The sequence below is a fragment of the Elephas maximus genome, chromosome 14 (genome assembly GCF_024166365.1).
Source record: "Elephas maximus indicus isolate mEleMax1 chromosome 14, mEleMax1 primary haplotype, whole genome shotgun sequence".
Lineage (NCBI taxonomy): Eukaryota > Metazoa > Chordata > Mammalia > Proboscidea > Elephantidae > Elephas > Elephas maximus.
In genome coordinates, this window is record NC_064832.1 from 33,852,780 (window position 1) to 33,875,095 (window position 22,316).

General features: G+C 37.6%; 1 protein-coding gene across 9 annotated transcripts in view; it reads left to right on the forward strand.

Annotated features, from left to right (window-relative positions):
- ZC3H13 (zinc finger CCCH-type containing 13) overlaps positions 1-22,316 on the forward strand; it is a 246,050-nt gene that overhangs the window by 162,400 nt on the left and 61,334 nt on the right. For all 9 annotated transcript variants that reach the window (XM_049853394.1, XM_049853395.1, XM_049853397.1 and 6 more), the window contains 3 exons: positions 18-157; positions 935-1,092; positions 6,670-6,867. In XM_049853394.1, coding sequence (XP_049709351.1) covers positions 18-157; positions 935-1,092; positions 6,670-6,867 — 496 coding nt within the window. The remainder of the gene's footprint in view (positions 1-17; positions 158-934; positions 1,093-6,669; positions 6,868-22,316) is intronic.

The following is a 22,316-nucleotide window of genomic DNA, read 5'->3' on the forward strand; positions in this document are numbered from 1 at the left end:
AAAATTTTATTTTAAAGATTCTGACAATGGAGATATTAATTATGATTACGTTCATGAATTGTCATTGGAAATGAAGCGTCAGAAGATACAGAGAGAATTAATGAAGCTTGAACAAGAAAACATGGAGAAGAGAGAAGAAATTATCATTAAAAAGGAGGTATGCTGTTTATTAAAATATATGTTAGTGATTGATATCAGTATAGGTATATATTGAAAAGAAAACCCATTAACTGCTGGGTATATTTTTAGGTTGTATTAGGATATTGATGCATTGATTAACTTACTATATATCAGCAACTTCATGTATCATTTAGTCTTATATCAATCTGTTGGATAGATAGGAAACAGTTTTGTTATTGAACAGGTGAACAAAACTGAGGCTTTGTGGCCTAGTGTCACTAGCTAGTATAATATAGAATTTGAATTGAATCTCTATCTGATTCAGGCCCATGCTCTTTCTAGAATATCTTGTTTCTTTTCTAAAGAGTAGAGATATAAATTCATTTGAAAATAATCTGTGATTTTTTTCAGAGAAGATTGTGAAATTTCATAAGTTTAGTTTGCTTTTCTGGTGTTAATGTTATGATAGGGCAGTTAAGTTGCATATTGGTTAAAAGCTTGGGTTCTGGAGCCAGAATAACATCACTAGATGGTGGCTATAACAACCAAAACACCAAACCCATTGCCTTTGAGTTGATTCCGACTCATAGCGACCCTATAGGACAGAGTAGGACTGCCCCACAGAGTTTTCAAGGAGCAGCTGGTAGATTTGAACTGTCGACGTTTTGGTTTGCAGCCGAGCTCTTAACCACTGCGCCACCAGGGCTCTTAATCTGAAGTGTAGTGTGAGTTGGAAATATATGCTTCTTTGTCTAACTATAACAGGCATGATTGGAGGAGTTTCTGAATTGACTTGCTGAATTTTTTTTCAAAGGTTTCACCAGAAATGATTAGATCAAAATTGTCTCCATCACCTTCTCTTAGAAAGTCTAGCAAATCTCCAAAGCGAAAGTCAAGCCCCAAGTCATCTTCAGCCAGCAAGAAAGACAGGAAGACATCTGCAGTATCTTCTCCCCTGTTGGACCAGCAGAGGTCAGTACGGTGATAAATAATGCCATAACAAAATAGCTTTTCACAAACTGATATTTAAAAGAATTACTTAGTAGATTATACAAGGGTACTTCTAATGTGTTTCATATTTAATATAAGCTTTTTTCATCTAGTATTTCAATTAAAAAAGTTATAAAGAATAAAACATTTTTGTCACATCCACATATGCTTCTGATCTTATTTTTAAAGAAATAAAACATAGCAGATACATTTCCTGTCCTTCCTCTTGAATTTAGTGTTTGTGATTCTTGTGCATGTGCATTTATACTTTAATTAATATATCTCGTTTTGCAAGATATAGTATTGTCTTCACCTGTTTAATCTTAATACTGATATTTTATAATTTTTCTTCTCCAACTTACTTTTTCACTTAACATTTTTTTACATTTATCTATATTGATATATGTAGCCTTAGTTCATTCATTTTAGTGTTTATGCTATTACCTATTTTCTTGTTGAATGTTTAGGTTGTTTCCAATATTTAGCTATTATAAATTATGCAGTAATGAACATTCTTTTTGTCTCCTTGTGTACATGATCAAGAAATTCTTTCTAGTATATATTTAACAGTATAGGTATATTGAAAAAAAATTGATTAAAAATGATTACATTAAGAGGCTGAGAATGAGACAGGAGGCTTTTACTTTTTAATGTTATTCTGTACTATTTAAATTTCTTGAATCCACCAGCCACTCCACAGGAGAAAGATGTGGCAGTCTGCTTCCATAGAGATTACAGCCTTGGAAATCCTATGGGGCAGTTCTACTCTGTCCTCTAAGGTCGCTGGGAGTCAGAATCAACTCTCTGGCAATGGGTTTTATTCTAGTTTTATTAAAAACCAAAACAAAAAACTCTTCAACATTTAACCAGTTGGCAAGCTCTATCTGAACCCATAATAAAACTCATATTTGTCTTCTAGTTTTTAGAGTCTCCAACCCTATTTCAGACCCAAGTTACTTTTTGACTAGATTATTATCCTACTAACTGTATTTACCTTAGTATCTACCCTGCACACACAAACTGTCAATTCAGTTACCCAAACCCATCCTTTTTATAGATGCTGTCAGAGAAATCTTAAAAGTACAATTCTAGGTTAATTTATTATGCCATTGAAAAACTCAGTGGTTTTCCACTCTAGAAATTCTGATTCTTTAGAATGGCATTTATGCTTTGATCTTTTCTGTCTTTGTCCATGTTTTTGTCTAAGTGTTCCCCTGTCCCCTTCGATCTCCAGTCCTCTAATGGCTAGCTCAAATTCTACCTTTTTCATTTGGTTTTCCCATTTCTTTTTATTGAACATAATCTCTGTTCCCTTTGTGAATTTATCAGATTTTGTTTATACCTCTCTCAATATTCATTGCCTTTTGCATTATATTTTAGCTGTAGCATACAAGTTTTACAACCTATATTAAATTTAAGCTCCTTGAAGACTGGGATCTTGATGGTTCATTGTTCTAGCTCCCCACAGTGCCTCTTTTGCATAGATCTTTGCATCGTAATAAGGCATTCAGTAAAGTTGACTGAATCTTCTCCTTAGTGCCCCGGATTCAGTAAATATTGCAGAGAAGGATGGAAGAATTTGAGCCGTAGAGTGATGTAATTACTTTGATTCCTCTTTATCCTTTTGGCTAATCAGTTATATAACCCTTCCTGAATTCCATTAATTTCCCAAATAAACTGCATACCATTCTTTCTTAATTTTCTTGTCCTTTCTATTCATAAAATCTTTGAAATTTAATCTCTTTGTAGAAAGTTTTGATAACTGTTTAAATGGTTAGTTTCACCATGCACTAATTCATTAGTCTTTTACTACTTAATTAGTAATTCATTTACCCTTCAGTGAATATGTTGCATGAGTAATAACTCACATTCATTTAACTGCCATATTTCATGTCTTCTAAGATGTTGACTTAGAATACTAAGATGATTCTAAGATGTTCACTTTAAGATGCACGGTTGATTTAATAGTAGGAACACGAGGGCCCGGGAAAAATACATAAAAAATACAAAGAAAACATTGGATTGAATATGACAGCTATTTAGCCATGCAGTTTACATTGCCTAAAGTGGGTCAGGCAATCAACTTTAGTTTCATTGCTGGACCATATTGTAAACTTTCTGGAGACATTTTAAGCAATAAGTAAGGATTAGAATTTCATTTATAATTCAATCGAGTAGCATAACCAATGCCAGAAAGTCAACTCAAGTGACTATCACACAAACACACCTTGGTCTTACTTGGTTATCACATTGAATGGGCAAAGATAAATACTGACAAATTAAAACTTGAGATTCTCCCCAAAAGCTGACATTTTTTTCGAGAGTAGGGGCATTGTATCATGAAATACAGTCTGGTAGTAAGATTTATCCTGATTTGTGGGAGGCAGTGTGTCTTAGAATCAGCAAATACAGTATCTAGTCAGTTCATCTGCTTTGTTATTTATTCTTAGTTTTATTTGGTAAATTTCTGTTTTACTTTGTACAAAGAAGTGTGAAGTATGTCAAAAGCTGTTCGAAAGAAATAATTTTGAGGAGAGAAAGGACCTAAAAATGATGGGCATAGACAAGAGGACTCTGCCAAAAGCAGGGTGTGGGCTCTGTGCCACTAATCAGATGACTTAAAAAATGGTGAAAGATCTTGTTGACTTCAGAATGCTCAAAACCAATTTTGGCCCCTTTCAGTTGGAGAGCCCTTCAAAATCCTAAATTTGTAACATCATTGTATTTTCCAAACAAATACAACTTTAGAGGTAATGTGAAGAAACTCTGCACTTTAAAAAGTGTATTAGGGTGATCCTGTTGTTATAATAGGTAAATCCCATGATGTCAGTGGTTTAACAAAACAAATTTATCACTTAAGTCAGAATGGCTATTTCTGATTAATAGGGGCTCTCCTATACATGGAGATTTGGTTACCCAGGCTCCTTCTGACCTTGGGTCCACTTTCTTGGACTTTCAAGGACACCAAAGAATGGAATGAACAAAGAAAAAAAATTGAGCAGTACATTTATTTAGTTATCTAGTTTACATTCCTGGGAGTGTGAGAGATTTTCGTGAGTCAAGCCTGCAAGTGTTTGGTAAACGGGTAGCTGTCATAGGCAATAACATGAAAATACACTTTATGTCAAGAATTCCTCCATCGTTTTATCTTGAAAATGTATCTCTAGAATGTATCTTCTAAAAATTTTTTATACAGATGCCAACTATTACGTTTACCTTTTAAATGGAAGAAATACTTAAAAGTGCAGACATTTATCACTTAAACGTTTCGTGTGTAAGAAGTTTAAATCTTCATAAATATGCAATGACATATGTATTCTTGGCAGAAGACAAGGATGAAAAAAAATAGATTTTGCCATATTTTACTAATTTCTTATTTGCTTAAGTGATAATTCTACCTGTGATAATGAGAAATAGGGATAAGAACTAAGCTAGATTTTCAGCGTGTCTACCAGGAGTCAGGTGATTTTATACTTTTATCTTTTTGTAATCTTGTCAGCAGCTTTGGGGAAGGGACTACCCACTACCTTTTTAGAGCTAGGAATATAGTGACTAGAGAACTCAGAGTCACCGGAAGTCAGCTCCCAGATTTGAGCTTAAGTCCTCATTTATAAATATCCACAGAGAGTGAAACAAATACAGTAAAAATTCATCAGATGTATGAAAAAAAACGGCCACTTAAAAACAGAGTACCAGACTAAAAAGTCAGTGTAGATAGCCTACACAGAAACGGCTGGTGTGGAAACAGTAACAAACTTAAACTCCAACTTTACCTTCTCAGTACGGTTTGAGAGGATGTTGCTCTGACATGGTGACAGCAGTTGGTCTTGGAAGAAAAGCAGCATGTGTACAAGGACTTTCTGGAAGAAGAAGACATTCATGCTGAAAATAGAATAATGAGGTGGCCAAATTTAGAAGTAGTAGAGTGGGTACTACTTAAAGAAAAAATCACTGAATTTGAAGACAAACTTGAGATATCAAAAAGCAAAAGGAGAGATGGAAATGACAGGAAATTGAGGCATGGGAGACATCCAGGAATTCAGTAACTATGTATTAATGAGAACCAGAGAGACTGGGTATGTGGAGAAATGATGAAATAAAAATAGAAGAATTTGAATAAAAGATTTGAGGTTTCAGTTTAAAATGGCTCACTGAGTGTTGGAAAAGTTTTTTAAACATACCTGAACTTGGTAATTTTTTTATTTCCAAGGAATAATGTTTTATAAGTATCCCAAGAGAAAAAACAACCAACATAGGAAAAAAAATTGACCATCTTTAGACTTCTCATGTGTGGTACTAAATGCTACAAGATATTGTAATGATATTTACAGAGCTCTGAGGGAAAAGGTTTGTGACCTCTAAATGCTATATCCAGTCAAAGATTGTTCAGATAGGAGGCAAAGACAGGCAGTCCTGGATGTGTAAGGACTTAAAGTTATATCACTTATATGGAATTACTTAAAGTATCAAATGAAGGAGAATGGTCTATATCCAAGAATCAGTTCCAGGTAGATTAAAGGCTTAGATGTGAAAGCCAAGATTCCAACATTTTAGGAGATCACCTTTGTTATCTCAGAGTTAGGAAAAATGTCTTAGAGAAGACTCAAAGGTTTAAATGAGTGTTTTCTAACAGATTTCATTTGCAGATGATATAATTTTACATTTTTTATAATGATGAAAACTTGGAAGCAAAACTTATCAGTATGAGATTGTTTATAGGAGTTATGGAGCATGTATTTAAGGAGATGTAAGTCTACTTTTTGTTGTAGGAGGATGCTTACACTGTATTTAGTACAAAAAACATGCACAAAACATTATGATAGGATATTCTGTGCGAGAGAGAGAGACAGAAAGACAGACAGACAGATATGGGAAAAGTCTGAAGGTATAGCCAAGGTGTTAGCAATAGCTATCCTTGGGTAGTAGAATTAAAAAACCCAAAACCAAACCCACTGCCATCAAGTCGATTCCGACTCATAGTGACCCTACAGGACAGAGCAGAACTGCCCGATAGAGTTTCTAAGGAGCACCTGGTGGATTCCAACTGCTGACCTCTTAGTTAGCAGCCGTAGCACTTAACCACTGTGCCACCAGGGTTTCCAAGGTAGTGGAATTATAAGTTATATTTACTTTCTTCATCTACTTTTCTGTATTATCACTGGTTTTATTTTTCTTTTGTTTACAGTGAGCATATTTATATGCTAATAAAATAGTACTTTTTACTATTAAAAAAATGCAGTTGTTTACTTTTATATCGTTCCCTTGTTTGAAAGTCTTCTTCCACTCCACCCCTATCTTTTCTCAAAAAACTATCCTTTAAAATTTTATAATAGGGGGAGTAGCAAAATATGAAGCAAGTAAGCTGATTCTTTGCTCATTTCTGTGTGCGTGTGTTTTTTTCTGGGTATTGGTTGCTAGTGTATAAAATAGTAAAGGGACCAATTGATAGAATTATTGCCTTTTTAAAAAAGGACTTGGTTAAAATGAAAAAAATGTATATACCCGCATGACCTTCCAAAAGTGTTTGGACCTCTAATGATGGCTTTGTGTTGCCTTCAGGACTTCAAAAAGCAACCAAAGCAAAAAGAAAGGACCTCGTACTCCTAGTCCACCCCCTCCTATACAGGAAGATACTGCTCTGGGGAAAAAGTATAAAGAAAAGTATAAAGTAAAAGACAGGATAGAAGAAAAACCAAGAGATGGAAAGGACAGAGGAAGAGATTTTGAAAGGCAAAGAGAAAAAAGAGACAAGCCAAGGTAAGTAGGAATGTATGGTTTTCACAGTCTTACTTTTGTATAATCTAGAATATTTACCTTTCAGAAGCTTTTAGGCTTTAATATAATTTTGTTTTTATTTTTAACTGTGTATGAGTGTTTATTCTCATGTTGAGTCACAGATAACTCTGAGCATTAACTTTTTGATATAAGTGGAATTCAAAAAGCTGGGCAGTGAAGAGTTGGGACCCTTCTGAAAAATCTGTTTATGTTGAAATTTAATGATTATTTCAAAATTCAGACTTTGAGTCACTGCATTGACCAATTTAGATTCCTTGTGTTTTAACAGATTTCTGTCTCATAAACCAGTTGTTCTCTACTCTAAAGATAGTACTTCTAAAAGATTTATTTTCAGAATGACAAATGAACTCTTAATTTTTTAAATTCATTTATTTGATGTTACCTCGAACAGATCTTTTTCTAAGACTCAACTTAGAGGTAATATTTTTCCATTTCACATGACTTATGAAAAGCTTACAAATTTGATAGGGCTGCATTTCCCTTGTTCATTTTTTATTCGTTTTCAAATTTATTCTTTCACAAAGTTATGGTTTCCTCCAGAAAAATTTAATTCCTGAGCTAGATCTCTGTCTCTTTTTTCCTTGAGTTATGGTGTAATGGAAAATGCACAAGTTTTGATGTTCTGCAAATAGTAACTCGAATCATGATGCTTGATGTAAGACCCTGAACAAGTTACTTGTTTTCTGTGAGCCTCTATTTCTTCAACTATAAAATATGTATGATACTGCCTGTTAGAGGTGAGATAAAATTAAATAGAGAGAATGCTTAAAATATAAACTACTCAATAAATATACTCTTCATCATCCAATTTTAATAATAAACTGAAGTGTAGAAACATTTAAAAATACCTTCCCATTTGTGTGTTTTCACCTAAACTACATGGTCAATGGAGTATAGCCATAAAGATATTTAGATTTTTTTCCTAACTTTTCTGCTTTTTTCTAATTGATTACTTAAGCAATATGAGAATCTGAATCAGCTTCTAGTAATAGGGACCCAATAAGGCTGGCTTAAGCACATAAGGATTCACTCTTTAAGTTGTGTAAACCACTGTCGACAAGTCGATTCCGACTTATAGTGACCCTATAGGACAGAGTAGAACTGCATCATAGAGTTCCCAGGGAGCACCTGATGGATTCAAACTGCTGAACTTCTGGTTAACAGCCATAGCTCTTAACCACTATACCACCAGGGTTTCCTTATATAGTCCTATGATTTTGGTTTTCAGTAGTGTCAATAATGTCTACCATTACAGTATCATACAGGATAGTTTCACTGCCCTAAAAATCTCATCTGCGCCATCTGTTTATCCCGCCTCCCCGCCCCGATCTTTTTGCTGTCTGTCGTTTTTGGAAACCCTGGTGGCGTAGTGGTTAAGAGCTACAGTTGGCACTTCGAATCTACCAGGCGCTCCTTGGAAAACCGTATGGGGCAGTTCTACTCTGTCCGTTAGGGTCGCTATGAGTCAGAATTGATTCGACAGCAACAGGTTTGGTGTTTTGTTTTTAATAGTTTTGCCTTTTCTCGAATGTTTTGTAGTTAGAATCATGCACTATGTAGCTTTTTTGCACTGATTTCTTTGTTTAGCAGTATGTATTTAAGTTCCCTCCATGTCTTTTCGTGGCTTAATAGCCCATTTCTTGTTATTGCTGAATAATACACCATTGTATGGATCCACCAGGAGCCCTGGGGGTGCAGTGGTTAAAGCACTTGGCTACTAACCAGAAGGTTGGTGGTTCAAACCCACCAGCTGCTCCAGAGTATAAAGACATGACAGTCTGCTTCAGTACAGATTTACAGCCTTGGAAACCCTATGAGGCAGCTCTACTCTGACTTCTAGAGTTGGTATGAATCGGAATTGAGTTGACAGCAGTGGGTTTGGTTTAGTTTTTGTGGATCTACCACAGTTTGTTTATCCATTCACCTATTGAAAGGCATCTTTGCTGTTTCCAATTTGGGGCAATTGTGAATAAAGCTGCTATAAACATTCATGTCCAAGTTTTTATGTGGACAGATGTTTTTATCTCGTTGGGGTAAATAACCTAGGAGTGTGACTACTGAGTCAAATGTTAAGTCTATATTTAGTTTTCTAAGAAACTCCTGGACAAATTTTTAAAAGCTTCCTGGGTAATTTGGGGGGGGGGGCAGGGGGGAGCTTTAGGTGAAAGCTTACAGCTCAAGTTAATTTCTCATACAGAAATTTATACACATATTGTTAGTTGCAGTCCCTGTAATGTGACAGCCCACTCTCCCTTTCCACTCTGGGTTTCCCGTGCCCATCCAGCTAGCTCCTCTCCTTTCCTGCCTTCTCACCCTGCATCCAGCAGGAGCCACCCATTTAGTCTTATGTCTCTGCTCGAACTAAGAAGCACACTCTTCAAACGAGTATTATTTTACGTTTTTAGTAAAGTCTAATCTTTCTCTGAAGAGTTGGCTTTGGGAATGGTTGTAGTTTTTTTTTTTTAATGATTTTTATTGTACTTTAAGTGAAAGTTTACAAATCAGATCAGTCTCTCACACAAAAACCCATATATACCTTGCAACACACTCCCAGTTACTCTCCCCCTAAAGAGACAACCCACTGTCTCCCTCCACGGTCTCTTTTCGTGTCCATTTCACCAGCTTCTAACCCCCTCCACCCTCTCATCTCCCCTTCAAGCAGGAGATGCCAACATAGTCTCAAGTGTCCACCTGATCCAAGAAGCTCACTCCTCACCAGCGTCCTTCTCCAACCCATTGTCCAGTCCAATCCATGTCTAAAGAATTGGCTTGGGAATGGTTCCTGTCCTGGCCCAACAGAAGGTCTGGGGGCCATGACCACCAGGATCCTTCCAGTCTCAGTCAGACCATTAAGTCTGGTCTTTTCATGAGAATTTGGGGTCTGCATCCCACTGCTCTTTTGCTCCCTCAAGGGTTCTCTGTTGTGTTCCCTGTCAGGGCAGTCATCCGTTGTAGCCAGGCACCATCTGGTTTTCCTGGTCTCAGAATGATGTAGTCTCTGGTTCATGTGTCCCTTTCTGTCTCTTGGGCTCGTAATCGCCTTGTATCCTTGGTGTTCTTCGTTCTCCTTTGATCCAGGTGGGTTGAGACCAATTGATGCATATTAGATGGCTGCTTGCTAGCATTTAAGACCCCAGACGCCACTCTTCAAAGTGGGACGCAGAATGTTTTCTTAATAGATTTTATTATGCCGATTGACTTAGATGTCTCCTGAAACCATGGTCCCCAGACCCCTGCCCCTGCTATGCTGGCCTTCGAAGCATTCAGTTTATTCAGGAAACGTCTTTGTTTTTGGTTTAATCCAGTTGTGCTGAAAACCTCCCCTATATTATGTGCTATCTTTCACTTCACCTAAAGTAGTTCTTATGTACTGTCTAATTAGTGAGTGCGCCTCTCCCACCATCGCTACCCCCCCCATAACCACAAAGGAATGTTTTCTTCTCAATTTAAAGTATTTCTCATTTGTCCTCTTGCAACTGACTAATTTCACTTAGCATAATGCCTTCCAGATTCCTCCATGTTATGAAATGTTTCACAGATTCATCACCGTTCTTTATCAATGTGTGGTATTCCATTGTGTGAATATACCATAATTCATTTATCCATTCATACGTTGATGGGCACCTTGGTTGCTTCCATCTTTTTGCTATTGTAAACAGTGCTGCAGTAAACATGGGTGTGCATATATCTGTTTGTGAAAAGGCTCTTATTTCTCTAGGATATATTCTGAGGAATGGGATTGCTGGATCGTATGGTAGTTCTATTTCTAGCTTTTTGAGGAAGCGCCAAATCAATTTCCAAAGTGGTTGAACCATTTGACATTCCGACCAGCAGTGTATAAGTGTTCTAATCTCTCCACAGCCTCTCCAACATTTATTATTTTGTGTTTTTGGGGTTAATGCCAGCCTTGTTGGAGTAAGATGAAATCTCATTGTAGTTTTGATCTGCATTTCTCTAATGGCTAATGATAGTGAACATTTCCTCACATATCTGTTAGCTACCTGAATGTCTTCTTTAGTGAAGTGTCTATTCATCTTTTGCCCATTTTTTAATTGGGTTATTTGTCTTTTTATAGTTGAGTTTTTGCAGTATCATGTAGATTTTAGAGATCAGGCGCTGATCGGAAATGTCATAGCTAAAAACTTTTTCCCAGTCTGCAGGTAGTCTTTTTACTCTTTTGGTGAAGTCTTTGGATGAGCATAGGTGTTTGATTTTTAGGAGCTTCCAGATACCTAGCTTTTCTTCTGCAGTGTTAATAATGTTTTGTATACTGTTTATGCCATGTATTAGGGCTCCTAACATTGTCCCTATTTTTTCTTCCATGGTCTTTATCATTTTAGATTTTATATTTAGGTCTTTGATCCACTTCGAGTTAGTTTTTGTGCATGGAGTAAGGTGTGGGTCTTGTTTCATTTCTCTGCAGATGGATATCCAGTTATGGCAGCACCATTTGTTAAAAAGACTGTCTTTTCCCCATCTAACTGTTTTGGGGCCTTTGTCAAATATCATCTGCTCATATGTGGATGGATTTATGTCTGGATTCTCAATTGTGTTCCACTGGTCTATGTATCTGTTGTTGTACCAGTACCAGGCTGTTTTGACTACTGTGGCGGTATAATAGGTAATAAAATCAGGTCAAGTAAAGCCTCCCAATTTGTTCTTCTTTTTCAGTAATGCCTTATTTATCCGGGGCCTCTTTCCCTCCCATATGAAGTTGGTGATTTGTTTCTCCATCTCATTAAACAATGTCGTTGGGATCTGGATCGGAATTGCATTAAATGTATAGATGGCTTTTGGTAGAATACACATTTTTATAATGTTCAGTCTTCCTATCCACGAGCAAGGTATGTTTTTCTACTTATGTAAGTCTCTTTTGGTTTCTTGCAGAAGTGTCCTGTAGTTTTATTTGTACAAGCCTTTTATATTTCTGGTAAGATTTATTCCTAAGTATTTTTCTTCTTGGGGGCTTCTGTAAATGGCATTGATTTGGTGATTTCCTCTTTGATGTTCTTTTTGTTGGTTTGCGGAATCCAACTGATTTTTGTATGTTTGTCTTGTATCCCAGTACTCTGCCGAACTCTTCTATCAGTTTCAGTTTTCTGGAGGATTCCTTAGGGTTTTCTGTGTCTAAGATCATGTCATCTGCAAATAGAGATAATTTTACTTCCTCCTTGCCAATCCGGATGCCCTTTATTTCTTTGTCTAGCCTAATTGCTCCGGCTAGGACCTCTAGCACAATGCTGAATAAGAGCGTTGATAAAGGGCATCCTTGTCTGGTTCCCGTTCTCAAGGGAAATGCTTTCAGGCTCTCTCCATTTAGAGTGATGTTGGCTGTTGGCTTTGTATAAATGCCCTTTATTATGTTGAGGAATTTTCCTTATATTCCTATTTTGCTGAGAGTTTTTATCATGAATGGGAGTTGAACTTTGTCAAATGCGTTTTCTGCATCAATTGATAAAATCATGTGATTCTTATCTTTTGTTTTATTTGTGTGGTGGATTATATTAATTGTTTTTCTAATGTTGAACCATCCCTGCATACCTGGTATGAATCCCACTTGGTCATGGTGAATGATTTTTTTGATATGTTGTTGAATTCTGTTGGTTGGAATTTTGTTGAGGATTTTTGCATCTACATTCATGAGGGATATAGGTCTATAATTTTCTTTTCTTGTGGTGTCCTTACCTGGTTTTGGTATCAGTGAAATGGTGGCTTCATAGAATGAGTTTGGTAGTATTCCATCCTTTTCTATGCTCTGAAATACCTTTAGTAGTAGTGGTGTTAACTCTTCTCTGAAAGTTTGGTAGAACTCTGCAGTGAAGCTGTCCAGACCAGGGCTTTTTTTTTGTTGGGAGGTTTTTGATTACCTTTTCAATCTCTTCCCTTGTTATGGGTCTATTTAGTTGTTCTACCTCTGTTTGTGTTAGTTTAGGTAGGTAATGTGTTTCTAGGAATTCATCCATTTCTTCTAGGTTTTCAAATTTGTTGGAGTACAGTTTTTCATAGTAATCTGATATGATTCTTTTAATTTCAGTTGGGTCTGTTGTAATATCGCCCATCTTATTCGGGTTATTTGCTTCCTCTCCTGTTTTTCTTTTGTCAGTTTGGCCAGTGGTTTATCAATTTTGTTGATTTTTTCAAAAAACCAGCTTTTGGTCTTGTTAATTCTTTCAGTTGTTTTTCTGTTTTCTACTTCATTTAGTTCAGCTCTAATTTTTATTATTTGTTTTCTTCTGGTGCCAGTGGGTTTCTTTTGTTGCTCTATTTATGTTTGTTCAAATTGTAGGGATAATTCTTCGATTTGGGCCCTTCTTTTTGGATGTGTGCATTTATGGATATAAATTGGCCTCTGAGCACTGCTTTTGCTGTGTCCCAAAGGTTCTGATAGGAAGTGTTTTCATCCTCATTGGATTCTCTGAATTTCTTTATTCCATCCTTAATGTCTTCTCTAATCCAGTCTTTTTTGAACAGGGTATTGTTCAGTTTCCAGGTGTTTGATTTCTTTTCCCTGTTATTAATTTCCACTTTTATGGCCTCCTGGTTAGAGAAGATGCTTTGTGATATTTCAATGTTTTGGATTCTGCTAAGGCTTACTTTATGACCTAATATGTGATCTATTCTAGAGAATGTTCCATGTGCACTAGAAAAGAAATTATGCTTGGTTGCTGTTGGGTGGAATGTTCTGTATATGTCTGCGAGGTCAAGTTGGTTGATTGTGCAATTTAGATCTTCTGTGTTTTTACTGAGCTGCTTTCTGGATGTCCTGTCCTTCACCGAAAGTGCTGTGTTGAAGTCTGCTATTATTGTGAAGCTGTCTATCTCACTTTTCAGTGCTGATAGAGTTTGTTTTATGTATCTTGCAGCCCTGTCATTGGGTGCATAAATATTTAATATGGTTATATCTTCTTGGTGTATTGTCTCTTTAATCATTATGTAGTGTCCTTCCTTATCCTTTATGATAGATTTTTTTAAAGTCTATTTTGTCAGAAATTAATATTGCCACTCCTGCTCTTTTTTGATTGTTGTTTGCTTGATATATTTTTTTCCATCCTTTGAGTTTTAGTTTGCTTTTGTCTCTAAGTCTAACTTGTGTCTCTTCTAGGGAGCATGTAGATGGATCTTGTTTTTTAATCTATTCTGCCACTCTGTATCTCTTTATTGGTGCATTTAGTCCAGGGTAATTATAGATGGGTATGAATTTAGTGCTATCATTTTGATGTCTTTTTGTGTGTGTTGTTGACAGTTTCTTTTTCCCACTTAATTTTATGTGCATAGTAGATTTTCTTTATATATTGTCCTGTCCTCGTATTTGTTGTTGTTGATTTTGTTTCTGCTGAGTCTGTATTTTTCCCTTGTATTTTATGTTGATGAGTAGGATAGTTTGTCTCCTTTGTGGTTACCTTATTATTTACCCCTGTTTTTCTAAATTTAAAACTAACTTTTATTTCTTTCTGTTGCCGTATCTTTCACTCCATATGCAAGGTGTATGATTACACTTCTCAGTCCCTCTTTATTATTTTAATGTTGTCTTCTTTTCTTTTATATAATAACATCGCTGTTACCCTGCTTTGGGCTTTCTTTTTTTTCTTTATAATATTGCTTTGTTTTTTTGGATTTCCCTGTCTGGGTTGACTTCTGGCTGCTTTGCCCAGTGTTCTAATCTTGGGTTGATAACTGGTATTGATTTTCTAACCAAAGAGCTCTCTTTATTATTTCTTGCAGTTTTGGTTTGGTTTTTACAAATTCCCTCAACTTGTATTTATCTGGAAATGTCTTAATTTCACCTTCATATTTAAGAGACAGCTTTGATAGATATATGATTCTTGGCAGGCAGTTTTTTTCCTTCAGTTTTTGAATATGTTATCCCATTGCCTTCTTGCATGGTTTCTGCTGAGTAGCCTGAGCTTATTCTTATTGGCTGTCTTTTGTCAGTGACTTTTTGTTTACCCCTCGCTGCTCGTACAATTCTCTCCTTATCTTTGGTTTTGGCAAGTTTGATTATAATATGCCTCGGTGACTTTCTTTTCAAATCTACCTTACGTGGAGTTCGATGAGCATCTTGGATAGATATGCTCCTCTTTCACAATATTAGGGAAGTTTTCTGCCAACACATATTCAACAATTCTCTCTGTATTTTCTGTTATCCCTCCCTGATCTGGTACTGCAATCACTCGTAGGCTATTCTCTTGATAGAGTCCCACACTATTCTTAAGGTTTCTTCTTTTTTTTTTGAATTCTTTAATCTGATTTTTCTTCAAATATATTAGTGCCAAGTGACTTATATTCTAGTTCAGAAATTCTGGCTTCTACTTGCTGAATTCTGCTCGTCTGACTTTCTGTTGAATTGTCTAATTCTGTAATTTTATTGTTAATCTTCTGAATTTCTGATTGCTTTCTGTCTATGGATTTTTCCAGCCTATTAAACTTTTTATTATGCTCCTAAATAATCTTTCTAATTTCTTCAGTTGCTTTATCTGTGTGTTCCTTGACGTGTTCTGTGTATTGCCTCATTTCCTTCCTGATGTCTTAAAGGGTTCTATATTAAACTTTTGTATTCTGGCTCTGGTAATTCCAGGAATGCACTTTGATCTGGAAGATCCCTGGATTCTTTGTTTTGAGAGCCTGTTGAGGTGATCATGGTCTGTTTCTTTATGTGACTTGATATTGACTGTTGTCTCTGAGCCATCTGTAAGTTATTGTATTAATTTATGCTTGCTTACTGTGTCGTAGCTGCTTGCTTTGTTTTGTTCTGGTATATCCCTATGGGTTTCTTGAGTGAGCTAGCTTGATTATTTTCACCTTTGGAGCTCTGGTGTCCTGTCCCCAGCTGGCTAGAGCTGTTACCAGCTCTGTCAGTCTAGGAGTCCATTCAATTTTCTTGTATGAATTCAGCTCAGGTTTCCAGGTAGCTGATCATCAAGTGTGTGGTACAGGCTCTGTCCTACAGTCTTAGAGGAGCAGGGGTGATTGGCATATATACCAGTATGTGATTGCAGCAGGGGGTCACGCTCTGAACAAGGAAGGGGGCTGAAAACTAACCCTCGAGTGTCTCTGAGGAAAGCGCGTCCCTGTTCCCCAGAGCGTTCAGGTGGGTGGGTTCTGCAGACGGACCATGGGCACCCAAAGTTTTTGGTTGTAAGGACTAGGAGGTACCAGTTATCTTTGGACCCCTTTCGCGGGTGCCTGGGTGACCTCAGTGGAGCTACCAGTCCTTAGGTCCCTGATGTGGATAGGTGAGGGCCTTGTTTAATAGGGAAAGCAATGTCAAACATCAAACTCCCATCTCTCCACCGCACAGCTGAAATGGTTGGAGTTTGCCAACAAGGGCCTATTCTCCTGAAATAGGCCCACACAGGTCCATGCAGAAGGGAAAGGTGCTCAAGGTCCACAGACGGTTTATGCCTGGACAGGAGCTGCTTCTGTCCTGAGCTCCCCTGGTTAATGGAGGTAGCAAATTATCTTTTCCCCCCAGTTGCAAATTTTTTCCTTCCTAAGGCCAGGAGGATGGCTGTAGGTGCTCAACAGGGCCTATCTCAGGCCCAGGGATTCAGCCACTGAAGCCAGCTTGGGGGCTGCGGGAAGGGGGGCGGTGGTAAAATATACGCCAGTACTTAGCTTTTGCTGAGAGCACCATTCTGAGGTTCCAGAGGTGTGAGTAGGCTGTGCGTCTGGCTGCTTCTCCCTGAGGAAACTGCAGCCGAATGCTAGTACCAGCCCGCTGCCGCCGTTGCTCTGGGAATGGTGCCTGAGGGCTCCCTGCGATTCAGGTTCGGTAACTCCTCTCCACTTCTGAATGGGCTCTTCCTCCCCCTGCCCCTCTGTTTGTTGTCTAAGCTTTCCTTTGATGTTCAGGGCTCCCAGCTTGTCACAAATATACTTGTTTCACTTGTTTTTTCTGGTCTTTGTTGTAAAGAGGGCTTGTCAGAAGCGTCTGTCTATTCCACCATCTTGGCTCTGCCTCTGGTTGTAGTTTTGGGTTAACAGAGAGTCTGGGGTCCATGTCTTCTGGGGTTCCACTAGCTTCAGTCAGACCATTAGCTGGGTAATTCTAACGCTCAGCAAAGTTTGGGAACCACTGATATAAGGTTTTATTCTCTCATTTTAAGGTCCTCGGGGGAAGCACTTGAAATCTGGTTCAGTGTTCCACAAAATCACTGGGAATACAGATATTGTCTGTCTCCTTATGTGTGCGTTCTTTTTCAAGGTCACCTAGTGATTGAATATGACTGCTCAAGGTTTAGCCTTTATATCCATAATCCAGGCAGCTGAAATAGGATGGGAAGAAAGCTTAATTACACACTATTTCCCCTGATATTTCATTGGCCAGAATTTAGCCACATGGTTATACGTAGCTACAAGGGAGGCTTGCGAATGTGCCCTTGTAGTGGACATATACTTGAACCAGATAATATTGGGGTTACTAACGAGAATGGAGAAAGTTCATGTTGGGTGGGGTGTTACAGTTTCTACTACACTTGGTAGATACCATTTCTATTCATGTTATTAAGTGATTAACTAGATTTTTAGAGTAAAAGCAGTGTTATCTGTCACTTTATCTGGAAAGCTTTGTTAACTGATACTTGTAATTCCATTCAAGATAAATTCCTGACACAGGAAGCAGTTAATATAGCTTTATAAATTCCACAAAACCTAGTCTTTTCCGAAAAGTAGATTTCGGTGATAAGCCTAGCCCTTCTTTATCTTGAGAAGAGATCACATTGTGTAACTTATTTAGATGAATTAGATTTTTCCCTCTTTCCGTGTGGTGACTTAGATGAGTCGGAATGATTGTGCTGGCTGATGCTAGGATCTGGGAAGCTTTGTAGTCGCCCTGCATTGTGCCTTATTGGGCAATAAGAGAATGGTTAACTGGAGCATTACAGCTCTTGAACTCGTTTTCCTAAAATGATCTCCGTTTTACTCAGTCTGGTAGGTTTGTGAAAATTATGTGTAGATCAGATTTTATAAATCATATTAAGTGTTCTTGTTGGTTTATATTGTATCAAAGGAGTCTTTATTTTTCTCTAGTGGTTCTTGGCTATCTTATTTTCGTATTTTGACCTGAAATCTCTGAGAGGTGATTCTTAACATATGCCCTTGGACAGTTCACTGTTTAAATGATAATGTATTTTGTATTATGAAGAATTTAGTGTTACATAAGTTGAATCTTCCTTTTTCAGTTTTTCTCTCTGGCTTTCTCCACCAGGAGAAACAAGATATGCCTGGGACTTACCTGTTACTCGTTATATAGAAAAATTTGAACTTGGTTTATTTCTTTTGCCTAAAGAAATGTAGTAGTACAGCTAGGAATACTGAATGACTGTGTAGGTACCTGAGTTGCGCTGGAGCTCTACAACCCTACCTGATGAAATTGAAAAAGGGCATTTTATAAAGTAACTAATATAATTTCTAAGGTTTTTAGGTGAGTCTGTTATTTTGATTTATCTCATTACTGTGAATAAGGAATTTATTAATTTAAAACCAAACATTGTGTTAAGAATCTTTGTCACTGCTTTTATACCGGTCGGGTAGTTAAAGATTAGTATCTAACTCTCTTTTAGAAAATTGCCCTGGTTTTTTAAAAATGTTATAAAAATGTTACTGTGGGCTTATTAAGAATATTTTGGTTACTGCGATATGTTGTGCTTAAGTAAAAGTATGCTGTTTCATTTATTCACCCAAGTTGTTTGAGTACCTGGTGTGTGGGAGGCTCAGTTCTAAAAGCTGGTGATGCAGCAGTGAACAAAAACTGCATTTCAGTGACTGTTGTCAGAAGCTTTGTTTCCACATGTAGAAGTAATACAGTAATTACATGTGTATGTGTGTAAAACAGTATTTCAGAATATGGATTTTTTTTTTTTTTTTGTCTCCTTCCAAGCAAGGGCTGGTAGATATAGGGGGTTACTTACATATCTTAAAGAATGATTACCTTTTGAGTTACCAAAAGGTGGTACATAGGAATGGCATAAGTGATACAACAAAGACACACAATCCTTTGACTTTAAATTCTTCTCTCTGTTCCCTGCGTATCAGTAGGTCCATCTTCTACATCAGGAGCTTCTAACCAGAAGTTCACTGGTGGATTTTAGGAATCTGCAAATTTCTTCATTTGTGTGTAAAACTTTGCCTGTATATGTGTGTGTGCATGTGTGTTTTGGTGATGGGGAGAGTGCCCAGAGCTTCCCAGAAAAGTTCATTTCCCCACTTCCAAAAAAAATTTAAGAATCATTTCTCATTCTTGAGGCCTCTGCCCCTGATCTAGCATCGAGGATTTGAGTACTTTCCTCCCAAAGCTTCCATTGACTATGTCAGCTTTGTTAAAATATACTCTGTACCCAAAGTATTTGTTAATTTGAGTAACACTAAATTCTGTCTGTTATTTTTGAATTGAATAATTTGGAGACCACATTCTTGAAAAGAATGTTACTACCATTGTCTTCTAATTTGATCAGTAGACTACTCAGTTTTGATTTATTTATGCAGTATTGATTAAAGCATGAATGCACCTGTTTGTTCAGAAGAATATTTATTCAGTCATGCCTTTTAGAAAATATAGGATTTTTCTGTAATATTTTCTTACATAAATTCTCCATGATCTGCTCTGTACAGAGAATAGTAAAATCTTGATTACCTGGAACCCAACTAACTAAACCTTTTCTTTTTTCCTGTAAATTGTTTTAGAAGAGTTGAAGCTCACAGGAACATGAAGTTCAAGTTAGGTATTCTGTCATCACTTGTGAAGGGAGTGCTCTGTTGGTATTGCTACTCCTAACCTATTACATCTAGATAATCCTAAACAGGATTATTTATGATAACGCTTCAGTGGAAGTGTAATATCTTCTTTTCATCAATTAAATCTATATTTTGCATATATCCCATTGCTAAATCCAAAAAGTGAACCAGTACCTTGGCGGTATTTTAAGAATAAGGGCCTACGTAACCACAAGTACTTTTTGGAAGTCAGTGAACAATTGGCTATAACTCATCCTGCCAGGTGCTTTGGAATCGAGTTGATGGCAGTGGGGTTGGTTTGGTTGGGTGCTCAAGTGGGGAATTATTTGTCTGAGGCGTTGTCTTGTTTTCTGCATTTAATTAATAAACCCAGTTTATGGACCTAAAAGATGCTCATATGTGCATACAGTTTTAGTCTGGGGTTAGGAAATTAAACCACTTAGATTTGGTATAGAATGAGCATAATTATGTAACACAGTACGCTTATGATGTTGTTGGGTGCTGTCGAGTTGATTTTGACCCACAGCAACCCTGTGTGGCAGAGTAGAACTGCCCCGTAGGGTTTCCTAGGCTATAATCTTTGTGGAAGCAGAGCACCAGGTCTTTCTCCTGTGGAACTGCTGAGTGGGTTTGAACTGCCAACCTTTGGATTAGCAGTCAAGCACTTAACTGTGCCACCAGGCCTACTTAAACTTATGATATATCCCACCCATTGCCGTCGAGTCAATTCTGACTCATAGCGACCCTATAGGACAGAGTAGAACTGCCCCATAGAGTTTCCAAGGCCGTAATCTTTACTGGAGCAGACCGTCACATATTTCTACTACAGAACTACTGGTGGGTTTGAACCACTGACCTTTCAGTTGGCGGCCACCAGGGCTTCTTCAAACTTATGATAGACAAGTTAAAGATGAAATAGTTTTGTAAATATCAAAATAACTCAGCTGAACCAAAAACAAACATCAGCAACAACAAAAAACAAGCCTTTCATTAGTCTGGTTGATTGGGTTTGGATTCTCATTTTAAGTGTGATATTGGGAAAATTTGTTGAGCTCAGGAGGGAACTTGTTTTGCAGCCCAAAACTAGTGTTTCGTTCTGTTGTACATAGGGTCACTATGAGGCAGAATGGGCTCAACAGCACCTAACAACAACAACGCTTAGCCTTTGTGGAATCGAAGACTTGAGAAGAGCATTGCTTTAGAGAGATTTTCAGCAGGAATAAGTGGTTGGGAAGTTTAGCCTTGTTTCCGTAATTGGCTCAATCAGAGATGCATAATGTGGTGGATGGAGTCCAAAAATTCAGCTGGGTAAAATTTAGGGCTGAATATTATAACGAGGTGAGTCAAATAACTGAGGTAAATGTGGTATTCCCAGCAGGCAGCTGCATGTAAAGCCATCCCAATTTGGTGCCACCTGGTGGCAGTTTCCTGACCGGCGGTTACATGACCACAGGAATGATTCTGGGCCCTGTAACTTGATGGGATTTCTGGGGTAGTGGCAGGGATTTCAACAGTCTCCCTTGTTTGGCACCCATTTTGTTGACATGATCTGGGGAATGTAGACTGGGGACTTAAGAACCATTCTTCACCTCCCTTTCTCCCAAGACTGGATTGCCTGGTATTTCTTGGCATGGTCTGGTCCTCTCCTTCATATCTTCACTACCCCACCTTATGCCAGCAGAAAATAAGAACTTTAACTTGCTCCTCTGCCATGTAGAGAATGGGAGCCCGCCATCTTAATACATGTTATGGCTGTGTGTATTGTTTCCAGGCTTTATTGTATTTGGAATACTGATTCCCTTATTTCTAGAGTTTAAAAACCATACAGATTCTCTTATTCCTAAAGTTTAAAAACAATCTCCTTATGTGTGCCTGGTATACAAGCTACTTATCTTATTCTGAACCTTGATCACATCGGTGGGTACAGTTTTTAGTTTACCGAGTCTTCTGTTAGGTGAGTGTATGTAAGGCCGCTATCTTGAACCAGATTCGTAAAAATTTCATTATTTAGATGGCAAATTATTCTGGATTTAAATAGCATTACAGAATGTGTTGATTTAAGGATTATCTTAACATTCTTCATTCTTAAATTGAGACTTTTGAGATTTCATTTCTACATAAATACAAAAACGAAATCTGACCAAAATTATTATTCCTTTTATTTAGATTTATTTGTATTATCTAGAACTTCTCCTTAGTTCAAATAAAATCTGTTTTATAAGTACTATTATGTATTTATGAAGGAGAAATCTCTCAAAAGATCCCCATAGAGAGAAATGTCCTCCCGGTTCTGTAGATTGTTCTGTAGACTCACCCTACACCAATCCTGCCTTGTCCACATATGGAGGTCAGGATCCACACAACACCTAAAGTGGATGACAACCATACAATATCGGGAATTGTGGCCCAGCCAAGTTGACACAAAACCCCAACCATCACAGGCTCCATGTACCTTAGAAGTTGTTCCTCTTCCAGGGAATATTTACCCCCCACTGCAAAGGGGGCAAGGAGCCCTGGTGGTGCAGTGGTTAAAGCGCTTGGCTGCTAACTGAAAGGTCAGTGGTTTGAGCCCACCAGCCGCTCCATAAAGTTGTCATCTGTAAAGATGACAGCCTTGGAAACTATATCGGGCAGTTCTGCTCTGTCCTATAGGGTCGCTATAGGGCAGTGGGCTTGGT